The 13,452-nt window shown below is 45.0% G+C and overlaps 1 protein-coding gene across 4 annotated transcripts in view; it reads left to right on the forward strand.

The window, feature by feature from the left end:
- NEDD4L (NEDD4 like E3 ubiquitin protein ligase) overlaps positions 1–13,452 on the forward strand; it is a 332,653-nt gene that overhangs the window by 303,225 nt on the left and 15,976 nt on the right. For all 4 annotated transcript variants that reach the window (XM_058557208.1, XM_058557209.1, XM_058557211.1 and 1 more), the window contains 4 exons: positions 1,166–1,395; positions 2,906–3,027; positions 5,186–5,256; positions 7,300–7,395. In XM_058557208.1, coding sequence (XP_058413191.1) covers positions 1,166–1,395; positions 2,906–3,027; positions 5,186–5,256; positions 7,300–7,395 — 519 coding nt within the window. The remainder of the gene's footprint in view (positions 1–1,165; positions 1,396–2,905; positions 3,028–5,185; positions 5,257–7,299; positions 7,396–13,452) is intronic.

The raw sequence follows: 13,452 nt of genomic DNA on the forward strand, positions 1-13,452 counted from the left end.
CACATTCTTCAACATTATGTCTTCTGTTTTACTTTCTGATTTCACCTCTCCGGTGTAGGTTTTGCCTGTTTTCTCCTCACTTTGTGTGTTCCCTGTTGTTGCACCAGTCACCATTTCTTGGCTCCTTCTCATTGAGGAAGAGAGATTATCGGCCACAACTCGGATCATCCCGGTTGGGCTGTGCTCCATCACCATCTCTCGCCGCTCCATTCCCTCAATCCATGCCTCATTTTCTGAGCATCTGCTATGGACAGGGTCCTGGGAATGCAAAGATGTGTGAGACATAGTCTCTGCCTCGGGGAGCTCCCACTTAGGGATTCCCTTCTCTCTCCCAACAGCCTGATTCAGGTAGCTCTTGGATAAACACTTTTAAAATGACTCAAATTTGAACACATAAAATTCCATAGTGTGTCCTTGTGAATCACTGTATTTCCCCCAGTAACAGGTGATGACTTTGTGGATATCACCCTGTCTCGCTCGGAGGCGCTTTCACTGTGGTGTCCTCTGCCTGGAAACTGACTCTGCAAATCCATTTTCATAGCAAGTCTGCTGCTGACCTAATTTTTCCGGGAAGCAGTTACTCAACATTTTTTATTTTCATGTGTATAAACTGTGGCCTTGGGGGTGCTTTCCCACAACTTGGCATCACTGTCAGGGTCCCACTCCCCATGGCAACACAAGTAGCTTGTAGGCATCATGGGTCACATCTACCAGCTGGAGTCCCTCCCAGAGTTGAGAATGCTCCCAGCCCGGCCAGGTGGGAGTTATTGATGGGTTTTGATTACAGGAACTCTGAAGTCCTTTTCTTGGACAGAAACAATAGAATTGACCATATTTCAGTTGCCAGAGGTTGGTAAATGCCCCACAGTTGTTTATAAAAGCGGGGGAAATGATCTCTTCTCCTCGAAGAGTTTCTTCTGCAGCATATGTCGCTGGCTCAGTCTGACAGCTGCTGGTGGATGCTCTTTGTGTCATCCTGACATAGCGAGGCTTTCTGTCTGCGTGAAGAGAAATCCCTGAAGGAGAGAATCTCAGTTGAGACCATTTGTCACTGCTTGTTTATTTGAAGACTACCGTCATTTCTACTCTTTGTTGTTTTTTCTTTTAGGGATTAAGGTGTATATTTACTGTATGCTTATGTGCTTCTTTTTTTTCTTCTGTGTAGGCTGATATTCCGAATAGGTTTGAAATGAAACTTCACAGAAATAACATTTTCGAAGAGTCCTATCGGAGAATCATGTCAGTGAAAAGACCAGATGTCCTAAAAGCTAGACTGTGGATTGAATTTGAATCAGAGAAAGGTCTGGACTATGGGGGTGTGGCCAGAGAATGGTTCTTCCTACTGTCCAAAGAGATGTTCAACCCCTACTACGGTCTGTTCGAGTACTCTGCCACGTAAGTATGTGGAGTGCATTCAGAACGTGTTCCCCCACTGAAACGGTTTTATTCTTAATGAATTTAAAGTTAGTGAAAGAGTAAGCGACTCACTCATTTGAGATGAATTAACACTGCTGATTTTAGTCCCTACCTCCCACCCATAAGTCTAGAACAGGCTCTGACTCTATGTGGTGAAAGAATGCACTCTGTCAACACCTAAAAATGATTCTTCTCTTGTCTGTTGGGTTCATGTAATTGAAATTGAAAATGTGTTGGTACTTATGGTAAGGAACAAGAGGCAATTTTCATTTGTAACATTAAGTCAGGAGAATTTGTCAATGTTAGAATTCAGAAAGTCGTCATCATCTTATGAACAAGAATAGTTTCTAAAGTTATACTACTTAAAGGGAAATTATGAGAACTTGGAGGACCCATTCTTCAGGATCCAAAGGACCATGTCCTGGTCCTGTTAAGGGAAGAGCCAGATGCCCCCTTGCATTAGGATTTCATTATTGCCAAGGGTGGAAACTGAGGCAGATTCTATTGCTTTCTTGGGAATCAAACATTGGCTACTTACGAGGTCAGCCATTCCTCTTCCAGGCTGTGGAGTCTCCAAAGGCTTAGGCTGGACCTCAGCTCCCAGTAGAATCGTTGTTGACCTTGCTGAAAGGCAGCTGTGCTCTAAGGGGACATGGATTCTCACACATCTTCCACCTGGTGCCAGTCTCCTCGGGGGGTCATTTGGAAGGCAGCTTCAGTATCCTTCTCAATTGCTCTAGCCAAGAATTTCCTATTTTGTTTGTCGTCCTCGTTACCGAGTCCCATGAGAAAGCCTGCTATGTGAAATTGATAAGACCGTTAAAGCGGAGGGCAGGGTAGGGAGACGAGGTCCTTACCTCTCAATTCCCCTCGAGGAATCTCCATGGGACCCGATTTGAAAACCACTGATCCTCAAGATTTTGAGACCAAAGAAGGATGATTAGGTACATGTAAACATTTTGAGGTTTGTGTGTTGAGAGAGCCATATCCTGCTACCAGTGCTCTTGGGGCCTTTCAGGCAGAGCAGTGGTCAGACCAAGGGTTGGGCCCACAGGAAAAATTTTAATCCCCAAACCGAAAGCCTCTCAAATGCATTAACCCTCTTCCTCACAGAGACAGCCTAAAGTACTCACGTCGTTGGGAATCCATGCGTAGTCCCTCTGTTACATGGGATTTCTCATCTTCCTCAGATATTTCGCTGAACCATATGAAATTAACATTTTTGTAGATCAAAAGTAGTCAGATATCAAGAGTTTGTTACGGTTTGACTTATAAAGGGCCTATGCACCAGCTCTCTTAGACCTCAGTCTTGATCACAAAGGTCTGGTCACTAAACAGCAGGCCACATTCTGTAACCTACGCCTTTTCCTGTCAGGTACAGAATGTTCGCAAGTGTGCTGTAAAAGTTTAATGACTGGTGACAAATTTAGATTCTTGCATTTCTCATTTAAAAGTATGATTGGGCTTTTTCTTTCTTCCTCCCCAAAAGGGACAACTACACACTTCAGATCAATCCCAATTCAGGCCTCTGTAATGAAGATCATTTATCCTATTTCACTTTTATCGGAAGAGTTGCTGGTCTGGCAGTATTTCATGGGAAGCTTTTAGATGGTAAGTTATTAAAAAGTCTTGAAATACTAAAAATAGGACAGTGCTGTTTGTGGTTCCTTATTAGGTGTCTTATCTTTCACATCAAGATTTTAAGCAGAAGCTTCATTGGTTCTTTATAATTCAGTAAATTATGTTTATGTTTTGCCCATAATGGAGGTGCTTTTCCCTGGTGTCATCTTAATTTGAGTACTGAAGACATAGGATCTACACACAGTTTAGAATTAAAAAAAAAAAAATGTGTAAGCACAGAGCATTCTGTGTTTGTGCATTTTTCTGTGTTTTCCAGAATAACCTTTCTTTAGCGAGAGCTAGATTTGGTGACAGATGGAAAAGCTAATTGAAAAGTTAATTAAAATGGTCTAATCCGTCCAGTGTCCTGCCATTGTTCCATTTGTCCCCAAATTAATATTTTTTTGAATGTCAAGCGACTGTAAATAATTTCAAATCAGTGTTGTAACTCACCTAAGCCCTTGACCCTGGGATCACTGCTGAAACAGATGGTACAGAATAATCTCATTATTATTTAGAACATAGAAGTCACGGAATAATTTCAAGGTACCTTGGAAGTTAGAAGTCAAACCCCCTTCCTGGCTGTATCTATAGACTTATAATAGAGACTTCTTATGGATTTGGTCATTTCAAAAGTAGTGCCCTTAGGAGAACACTGCAGAAATCATCAGTGAGGAAAGAGAATCAGAAATATTTTTGAAGAATTGGGGGGTGAAATGGTTGAGGATGGAAGACAGTAAGATTTGAGGTTGACACTGAAGTTACTGTAGAGAGAGATTTCCAGGGGAATTATGTTAATTGTGTTTATGGAACCTTAGCTATTCCAATAAATAATTGATGTACCCTCTGTACTTTTTCCTTTAATGTATTTTTACTGGTAATTGCTAGCTGATTTTGATCCTGTGATTTCAATATTTTATATTTGGTAGAGGAAGTAAACACTTTTTTCTGATTAGAAGGAAACTGCACTCGCTCTTTCTATATATGTATAGAGTGTGAATATATTTTAATTTGCAACATTGGAATCATGCCATAGATTATTTCAGGCTGTTTAAATTTACTTCAACCCTCTTAGAAGGTCAGTTTATTTACCTTCTGCCAAGTGAGAAGCCATTCGTAGTTGCTGTGGGGAAACACAGAGAAGTATAAGAGAGGATCCTGATCTCAATAAACTTGTATTCTAGTGGGGAAAAAAACAGAAGAATCACAGTGATAGAGTCCAAGCAGAAGGGAGCACGTGAAGTGGTTAGAGGAGAAACTGGTTTGGCTGGAGGGTCGGGGCGGCTTTACCAGGCTTAGCCACACCTGGAGGGTGGGGTAGGATTTGAGCATTTAGAAGCTGGGATCATTTCAGAAAAGCAAGGACTGGCCTTGTCAAGGCTCCATGGAGGGAGTAATGGAGAGAAGCAGGAACAAATGGGGGAGTCTAGGAGACTGCTGCAAAAGATGGTATTGATGTACATCAGGAATTACCCACAGATATGTGTGGTCAGTAGCGTCTTCAATTTCTTAAAAATGTGGATGCTCCTGGAAGCACAGCGTACACACTGCACATCGGCCCACTTTTATTGGTGTCATCCTTTTTCCCTCCCTAGACATGGAAGGCATTTGAGCCTGCGGCCTTAGGGCCACACTGAGCCAGTGGGAGTGGGAATATGGTGCAGAGGATTGGTCTGATTAGATCCTGGAGGGGGTGAGGGTGGAGGAGGAGGAGAAGGGCTGAGCCTGGGATCCCAGTGCCTCATGTGAGGAGGCATGTGATGCAGACTTGCCTTTGGCCTCGCCTGCGGGACACCTGTGTGGTGGTGGAGTCATCCTCACAGCCACTGCCTCACTCAGGCCTTCATCACCCCTGCCCTGGAAGACTGCACAGCCTTCTCAGTGCTCTCCCTCAGTTCCATCTTGTCCCTTTCCTGTTTTTTCTCCCCATCGCTACCTAAGCAGTGATACTGAAATGCAGGTGAAATTTGCATTAACCCCCTCCCCCAAACCGACCCTCGGCCACTTGATAGAGATTACTATAGAAGGTCTTTAATTGTTCTTTTCTGGTCCCTCACACAGATTGAAGGCAGGTTAATCTTTTATTTCATTTCTGATGCACAGCAATAATCAAAGATTTTAAACTAACCCAGTTTTCACCATATTTTAGGTTTCTTCATTAGACCATTTTACAAAATGATGTTGGGAAAACAGATAACTCTGAATGACATGGAATCCGTGGTGAGTAAACACAGATCACTCCCATGGGCATCTTACAGAAAGGTCACTGAGACCATGTTATAATCACAGAGATTTTTGTGGGTGTTATAATTCAATATGAACAACAGGGAACGTTTAATTGTTCAAGAAGTTAATTGATCTCTCTAGTCTTTCTAATAAGAAAATCATTGTTCACATTTCCTAGAATCATGGTACTTGGGATGGATACACCCAGATCTCAGTTACCTCTGCGTACCCAGGACTCGTTTGACCAAATTAAATCCAAAGCTCATCTGGAGACCTTATTGCAGCTCTTGTTTTCCACATAAAACAGCTAATGCTGAATGTTTAGAAATTCATCTGCTGTCCCTCTGTTTTCTGACCTCAAGAAATGGCAGGGGCACAGGCCAAAACAGTAGATAAAGGGAAGAGTATTGGCAGTCGTCATAGACACAGGAGAGTAAGCAACTACTACAATATAGGAGAGGATGAAACGAGTTAGAAAAGGGATGCTGTGAGAAGTTCTCTGAAAAATGGTCTGGGTTTTCATGTTTCATTTAACTTATTCATTTTGTCCAAGCTGACCATTTCAGAGTTGAAAGGATTTTTTATAAAAACAAAAATTGACACTCTTTTCATAATATACTTTTTGCTTCTGTTTTTCTTTTAATTGACCTGCACCCCCACCATCCACCTCCGAGGGTGTAGGTATTTGCCCAAGTGCCAGCACGCTCACACCCAGGGCCATCGGGAAGCATCATTGTCCATTTGGGGTATTTGCAGCTCTGTTTTCACGTTCTGTCGCTTGGGTCAAAAAGCATCTGCGTACTCTTGGCCTTGCTGTGATGGTGACTGTGTCTCGTGTAGTTTGGTAGATGAGCCATATTCTCGTTACTTACCAGCATTGCTCGCTGGTTCTGCTCATCATCTTTGTGCGAAAGCAGAGGAGGGCACTAGCAGTGCACTCAGATCCACTCAGCTGGTTTTTCCATGGTTGGATTGCTCTGCATATCCACAGTACCAGTCTCAAATATCTTTTCAGCTTTCCCCTTTATCTTATGCTTTATGCTTGTATTACTATATAATGAGGAAGCTAGGAACATGAAAATTTCTCTTCAAGTCTAAGTTAATTTTATACCTCATCTGGACAGTTGGTGCACACATTCTGCTTTGCCTTCTCCGAGCCTGTCAGGTCCCCAGCGTTAGCGCCCCTGGGCCTGCCCTGAGAGAGAGGAGCCCAGGCCCTGTGGCTTGTGTTCTGAGTTCCGACACCAGAGCAGCCTTCCTGTTTGCCTACAGTGATGTGCAGAGAGCCCTGGAAGCACAGGCAAGGGTGTAACTTAAAACCCTTGGTATTTAGTGAGAACGTTTTCTATCCCCTATTTATCTGGTATTTTTACTCTCAAAAGATGGGAAGTATATTAATCTCTACATGTTCGGTTTTATAATTTCATGGCCACCATCCAGAGCGGATTGCTTCCTCTGCACTTTGCAGAGGACAGGATTCAACTACAAACCTCTGTTACTACCAAAACGTTGTTTTGGTTGTATTTTAAATTAAAGGGGGAGAGTAGGTTTGGGATAGAGCAGGAAGCAGTCTATTAGTGACTAGTGTAATTCTAGAGCATTCTGAATGGAATTACATTAGAAGGACTTAATTATTTAAAGAAATCAGACGATGGGCCGGCCCCGTGGCTTAGCGGTTAAGTGCATGAGCTCTGCTGCTGGCAGCCTGGGTTCGGATCCCGGGCGCACACCGACGCACCGCTCCTCCAGCCGTGCTGAGGCCACATCCCACATACAGCAACTAGAAGGATGTGCAACTATGACATACAACTATCTGCTGAGGCTTTGGGGGTAAAAAAAAAGGAGGAAGATTGGCAATAGATGTTAGCTCAGAGCCAGTCTTCCTCAGCAAAAAGAGGAGGATTAGCATGGATGTTAGCTCAGGGCTGATCTTCCTCACAAAAAATAAATAAATAAAAATAAAAAAAATAAAGAAGTCAGACGAGTTTGTATTTTGGGAAAGATTGCTTAATTTTAACTTCTCTGTCATTTCTGCAGGATAGTGAATATTACAACTCTTTGAAATGGATCTTAGAAAATGATCCTACTGAACTGGACCTCATGTTCTGTATTGATGAAGAAAACTTTGGACAGGTATGTGTGGGTAACCTCGGGAGCTTCTGTTTGACTTCCAAAGAGTTGTTTCTTCACAGGCTGTTAACACAACTTTGCTGGACAATTAACCACCACCAGGCTCTTTAGATGTGAATTATCATCTCAGTGTATCAGCACATTATTGTCATGCCAGGAAGCTGAGTCTCAGTTAGAACCCCTTCTCTCTTCTGCAAAGTTACAGAAATTCTAAGGCGCCCGGGGTGTAAAGTAGGACTCACTTTTAATCTAAAGCAAATCTGAACATGAATGTTTGTATCTTGGTTTTAGAATTTAGATACTTCAAAAAATAGCGTGTTGGGGCTGGCCCCGTGGCGTAGCGATTAAGTGCGCGTGCTCCGCTGCTGACAGCCCGGATTCGGATCCCGGACGTGCACCGAGGCACCACTTGTCAAGCCATGCTGTGGCAGCGTCCCATATAAAGTAGAGGAAGATGGTCATGGATGTTAGCCCAGGGCCAGTCTTCTTCAGCAAAAAGAGGAGGATTGGCATGGATGTTAGCTCAGAGCTGATCTTCCTCACACAAAACAAAAAATAATAGTGTTTTTACTTGGCAGTGTAAATACAGGACCAGGAGTAGGTGATGTTTGGGGGCCCTTGGGTTTTTCTCTCTGTTTAATTGTTCTGTTGTGATGAAATTGGTCTTGGGTTTTTCTAACATTCTAATATTTCTTTTTGCTTTGCATCCACACTGTCATCAAGACTGGATTAATCATAAAGGTCAATTTCAAAGATAAATTTGCCTGCTTGGAATTTTCTTCATCATTCTAAAGTTCCATAGGATGTGTTTGTCTTAAACCTGAAACCTTTGGTTGATTTGTCTCCCGGTGATAACAGTGCTTCTTAGGTGGTCTCAAAGTATTATCTGAACAAGCTGATGGCACTAGATGTAAAGGAATTAATGACAACTGGGAACAAACAGTGTTGAACAAGAAAGTGATCACATAGATATCAAAATTACTTGTTACATATGCTCGAGCCAGGAAACAGTCACCAGTGTGAGTCCTGGGAGTGGGTGGGACTTGGGGAATCTCTGTTTTCCTTCCTGGTTGGTTGGGTGTAAGGTTCATAGAGCTTCAGGCACCGGGGATGAGAGAGGCCTCATGACTTAATGTAAATGATCAGTGAGTCCATTAAAAATCTCATTTTGCCCCTCCCCCATTTTTCTTTTTGCTCCCTATTGTGCTTCATGCCTAAAAATCCCTCATTGGGGCACTGTTCTCCTGTGTAGGAGTCTTGTCATGAGCTAGGGGAGGGACATCTTTTCTGCAGCCCCTCCCCCCAGGGCGGTACCCGGCCTCCCCAAGACTAAGTGCACCCGATGTTTTCCAGTCCTTGTCTGCTTCCTTCCTCTGCTGTGTTGGATCCTGACTGCTCACTCCCCCCTGAAACGCCTGCGAGTCACGATGTCCTGCGCTCTTCCTTCCTTCTTCCACGGCTCTTGCCACTTTATTTTCTGTCTCCTTGAAGGACTGCTGCTTCTGGCCCCACGATGCAGCTGTTCCTCAGCCAGCCATCCTCTGCCTGCTTCTTTTCTCGTCCCGCCCGCACTACCTGGATGGCCTCGTCCACACCTGTGGCTCCAACTACAGCCGTCTTCGTGCTGCTCACCACCAGCCTCTTGTCTCCAGTCCACGCCTTTCTTCCACCCTCCAGATTGCCCCTGGTTTGACCGTCTCCTCAACCGCTTCTCCTGAAGGGCCCATAGGTCCCTGAAGTAAAGCCATTTCCTCCTCCTCAACCCTCACATCTGCTCTGGTCTATTCAGTGGCACCACCATTCCTTCCAGCCTGAACTTTGGGAGTCATCTTTGAATCTTCCCTCTTTCTCCTCATGTCCAGACTCACGTATTCAGCTGGTCACCATATCCTCTTGACTCAATCTCATTATTTCCTCATCTGTACCCTTCCCTCGTTCAGGCTCTGCTGATTTCTTGCCTGTGGCATTCTAAGGGTCTCTCTAGTTCCTATTTTGCCCCTCCCTCCGGTCCATTCTCTGATGCCCCACATGTATGCTCCGTATGTAATAGTTCTGAAAAGCAAACCTGAACATGTAATTCTTCTGCTTAAACAAAAATTCTTCATTGGCCTTCTTATAACTTTCAGTGTCAGTTAAAACCTTTTTAGCATGGCTTATGACCCAACCTGCCCACCACTGACTGGCCTTATCTTTACACGCCTCCGTGCCGTGTTACTGGCTGTGAGTGCCCTCTCCATGTCTACACATTCTCATTCTCTCTCCCACAGCCTCTTCTCATACTGTCCTCTAATCCTTGACCGACTGACTGTCTCCTCCAAGCCCCTTGAGGTCCCCTTGGCATTTCCAGTGCTCAGCATGTAGCTGACGCTTACTAAATGCTTACTGAGCAAATGAATGAATAGTGCTAACCTAGTTTTTTAAAATGTTAATAATGTTAAAAGTAATAGAAACTCCAAGTATGAGAAAACAAAATAATTTGAATTGCAATGACTTATTTTTTTAAGCTGGATCTACTTAAGGGTCTTAACTGCCAGCTTTCAAAGGGTAACACATGGACGGTCGTCCCGGAACTATGTCTTCCTCTCATTTTTAACACACGAAGGAGTAGAAATAAAGAACCAAGGAAGATGGAAAATCAATCCTGTGTGTCAAATGCCAAAAAAAAGGTCTCTTTCTGTATCCACTTATAGAAAACCATATGACTAACTTAAATAACACAGCTCAGAAGACATTAGCAGTGCCAAAGTTAGAGGCAGATGATCTGGGAAATCTTCCTTAGTTGCAATTAAATGTAACTATTGCCACCTAATAAATGAAATCCTAACACAAAATGTTTGGATTTTTAAGTAGACTTCTAATAAAGATTCTGATTATCATTATAGTTCGTGTCAATTATTCATTTAAAACAATTCTCAAACCTCCTCATTTAATGCTGGGGATTCGTCTGACTTTTGGATTGTATCAGGTAGAGTAATGGAATAATCAGAACAGACCCACGAGATGAGTAAGATAATGATTAGGTGCCTTTGTTAAATCACTGCCTGCCTTTTTAGAGAGCTAACCTCATTAACGGGGAGCTAATGTATCTATTTTGCATTCTGGGAAGAGATTTGGAGTGAATTAAGCAGCCACATATTGATGATCTCATCTCCCATATCCAATCCATTGCCGAGCCGTGTTCATTTTAACTCAGAAATGTTTCTCAAATCTGTCTGTTTCACCACGAACACCCAAGTCTAAGCTACCATCTTCTCTCGTAGACTCTTTAACATGTCTCTCTGTATCTGCCTTGGCCTCATATAATGGCACAGTGGTCTGTTCGGAACGTAAAAACAATCATGTCATTCCCCTGCCAGAAACATTCAGAGACTTCCCGCTGCCCTCGATAAAGACCCAAATCCTTAATTTGCCCCTTGAGGGTCCTGCATGGCCTGGCCCCACCTGCTCCATCTCCAGATGCGTTTTGCATCACAGAGCTGCGCATACTGCTTTCTGGATCTGGTGCCACTAGACTTCTTGAACACACCAAGCTCCTTCCTGCCTCAGGACCTTTGCTCATGTTGTTCCTTCTGTTGGAAACACCGTTCCACCCTCAGTTCAGATGCCCCTTCCTCAAGGAAGCTATCCCCGACCACAGACCATGGTACTTCAGAGGATCTCCCATGTCTCTCTGCGGCATGTACTGTGGATGACTTTGCATTTATGTGTATGATTGTGTGTTGAGCATCTGTCGCTCCCACCAGGCTCAGTCTTGGTGATGGCAGTGCTGGGTCTCCCTGGCTCACTATTGTGCACTCACCACTGGGCACAGTGCTCAGTACAGAGTAGGCTCTCAGAGTTGTTGAACCAAAAAGGTGGGCATCAACCAGCTGCCTAGGCAGGCCTCTCCCCTCTTTCAGCCTCTGCAAAACCGCGACTGTGCGTCGCGGTTTATTCTAACCCGAGAGGAAGCCCACGCCTCCCTTAAAGACAATAGTCATGTCTTCAGTGGAGAGAAGTTACCACAGAAGTGAAGTGTACATGCAGTCAGCCTTACTCGGTGCTTTGAGCTGGGTTTTTTTTTTCATTCCACAGTGAGAAATATCAGACCCTGAAGTTGGGGGTAGCTGTCTCTTCGTGTAGTGAGACTGCAGCTGTTGCGTTATTTTGTGGTTTGTTTTCTTTCTGGTTGGTGAGAATCTGGAGCTGCTGGTTTCTGGGGCCTACTATGAATGCTTCAGCTAAACAAATTTCAACATTTGAACAAGCGTAATATGCCAAGCAGAAAGAATAAACTGCACACCCCACCAGGAGGAGGCGCCCTCTCAGAGCTATAATAAGTAGAGATTCTTTATTGCAAGTTCAGCAAAGCAGCCTCTGACTTGGTGAGTTTGAGAGGTGCTAGAAGTGTGGGCTTTTAAGGAGCTGTGCAGTAGAGAGGGGAAGAGGACAGGCAGCAGCTGTGCAGGAAGATTCTTCAGGACCAGGCTTGAGTTCAGTTAAGGCTACGTTCTCAACCAGGATCATAGCACCCAAGGGGCAAAAATTGGTTCTTGGGGGACAAAAAAGTCTCAGCCATTGCCATGGCTTTGAACCCTTCAGAGGGCCGCAGTATGTACCACAGGTGTACCATGGATCCATTTGTTAAGATTTCATGGGAGGAAAGTGGCAATTGAGGGAGGAATAAAAAAGGCTCTTCAGTGGGTGTTAATGAAAAAAAGGCTGAGAAACACGGGGTTGGGGAAAGGGAATGAGTGAAAGGCAGAGAGTGGAAATAGGGGGAGAGAGAGGTGAAAGGCAGAGCGAGGTCCTAGTGGAAGCTGGAAAGAACCAGACCAAGAGCCTGTTGTGGAGGTGGCTTCCGGAAGGGTGGAGGTCCTCGCTCTTCAAAGACCAAGTCAAGGAAATCAGCAGGTGGTAACTGCAGGAAGCGTGAAGGTAGAGAGGTGGGTTGACTCGGATACCTCAGTACTCTTAGTACCATAGCTAGAGGCTGGGGAGGATGAAGAGGCTCACCCCACAGGTCTGTGGAGCGCCTGTCCTGTCCGCGGGCAGGTGTCTGTCCAGCAGTGCTCAGCGCCCAAGAATGGGGTAAGAAGCAGCCAGCCTTTGTCTGCCCCAGTCGCGGATACTGGATATGATCCAAACAGTTTCTCAGCAGACTCCTCAGACGTTTGCCATAGGCGTCTTTGAAAAATCAGGGTGTGTGTGTGAATCCAAAGTTGTAACTTGCTAAGAAAGAGGGTTCTAGTTCTGTGACAGCACGTCCCCTCAGAGGTTCCTCTGCTCTGTATGGTCTTTATGAAGAAGAAAGAGGCCAGTAGACTTAAAGAAATAGAAAGTTTCTTCCACAAGCACTTACTGAGCACCTCCTGTGTGCCAGGCACTGTGTTAGTGTTTGTTTTGGGTCTTTAAGGAGTTCAGACACAAGACAGCAATGACCCTGGCCTGGGAAGCCAATGTGAGGACGGGAGTGTGTGTTAAGTGTCATGGAGAAAGGGTGAGGGTGGCAGGAAGCCGCCCAGAGAGGAGGTGGGGACGGATTTGCTCCCAGGGAGCAGCATGTGGGTTCTAGCCCTGGCCCCACCTACAGTTTCCTGTGTATCCTCTATGGAAGCGGTCCACCTCCCTGGGCCTCCCCTTCCTCCTCTGTGGTGTGGTTAGTGTGGGAGCACAGCCCCGTCACATCACTTCCCGTCCCGAGTGGGAGTGGAGGGTTAGGATGCACCCTCTGTTTGACTTGCGCTCCCCAGTGGACAACCCGGCTGGGCTGACGGCCCCGGGACCTCAGCGGCGCCTGCAGCAGGTGTGAGCACGTTAGTCCTCCCCCTCCTGGGGCAGTGATGTCTGCAATTAGGAAGTGTGTAGTGTGGGGAAAAACACACAACAAGGCTGTGGTTAGATGTGTATGGGCAGAGGTGGAGGTCAGCCAGAGAACTATGTGCATGAGGAGTCGAGCTGATCCCGTTATAAGCGAGTGGGCCTTACAGTCGGACGAACTTGACCTTGAAACCCAGCTCTCTCCGCTTCCTGCTGAACCTCCCTCTCAGGGAGAAAACAGAGGCGATGGCACCTACCTAC

This window comes from Diceros bicornis, chromosome 16 (assembly GCF_020826845.1).
Source record: "Diceros bicornis minor isolate mBicDic1 chromosome 16, mDicBic1.mat.cur, whole genome shotgun sequence".
In the NCBI taxonomy this organism is placed as follows: Eukaryota; Metazoa; Chordata; class Mammalia; order Perissodactyla; family Rhinocerotidae; genus Diceros; species Diceros bicornis.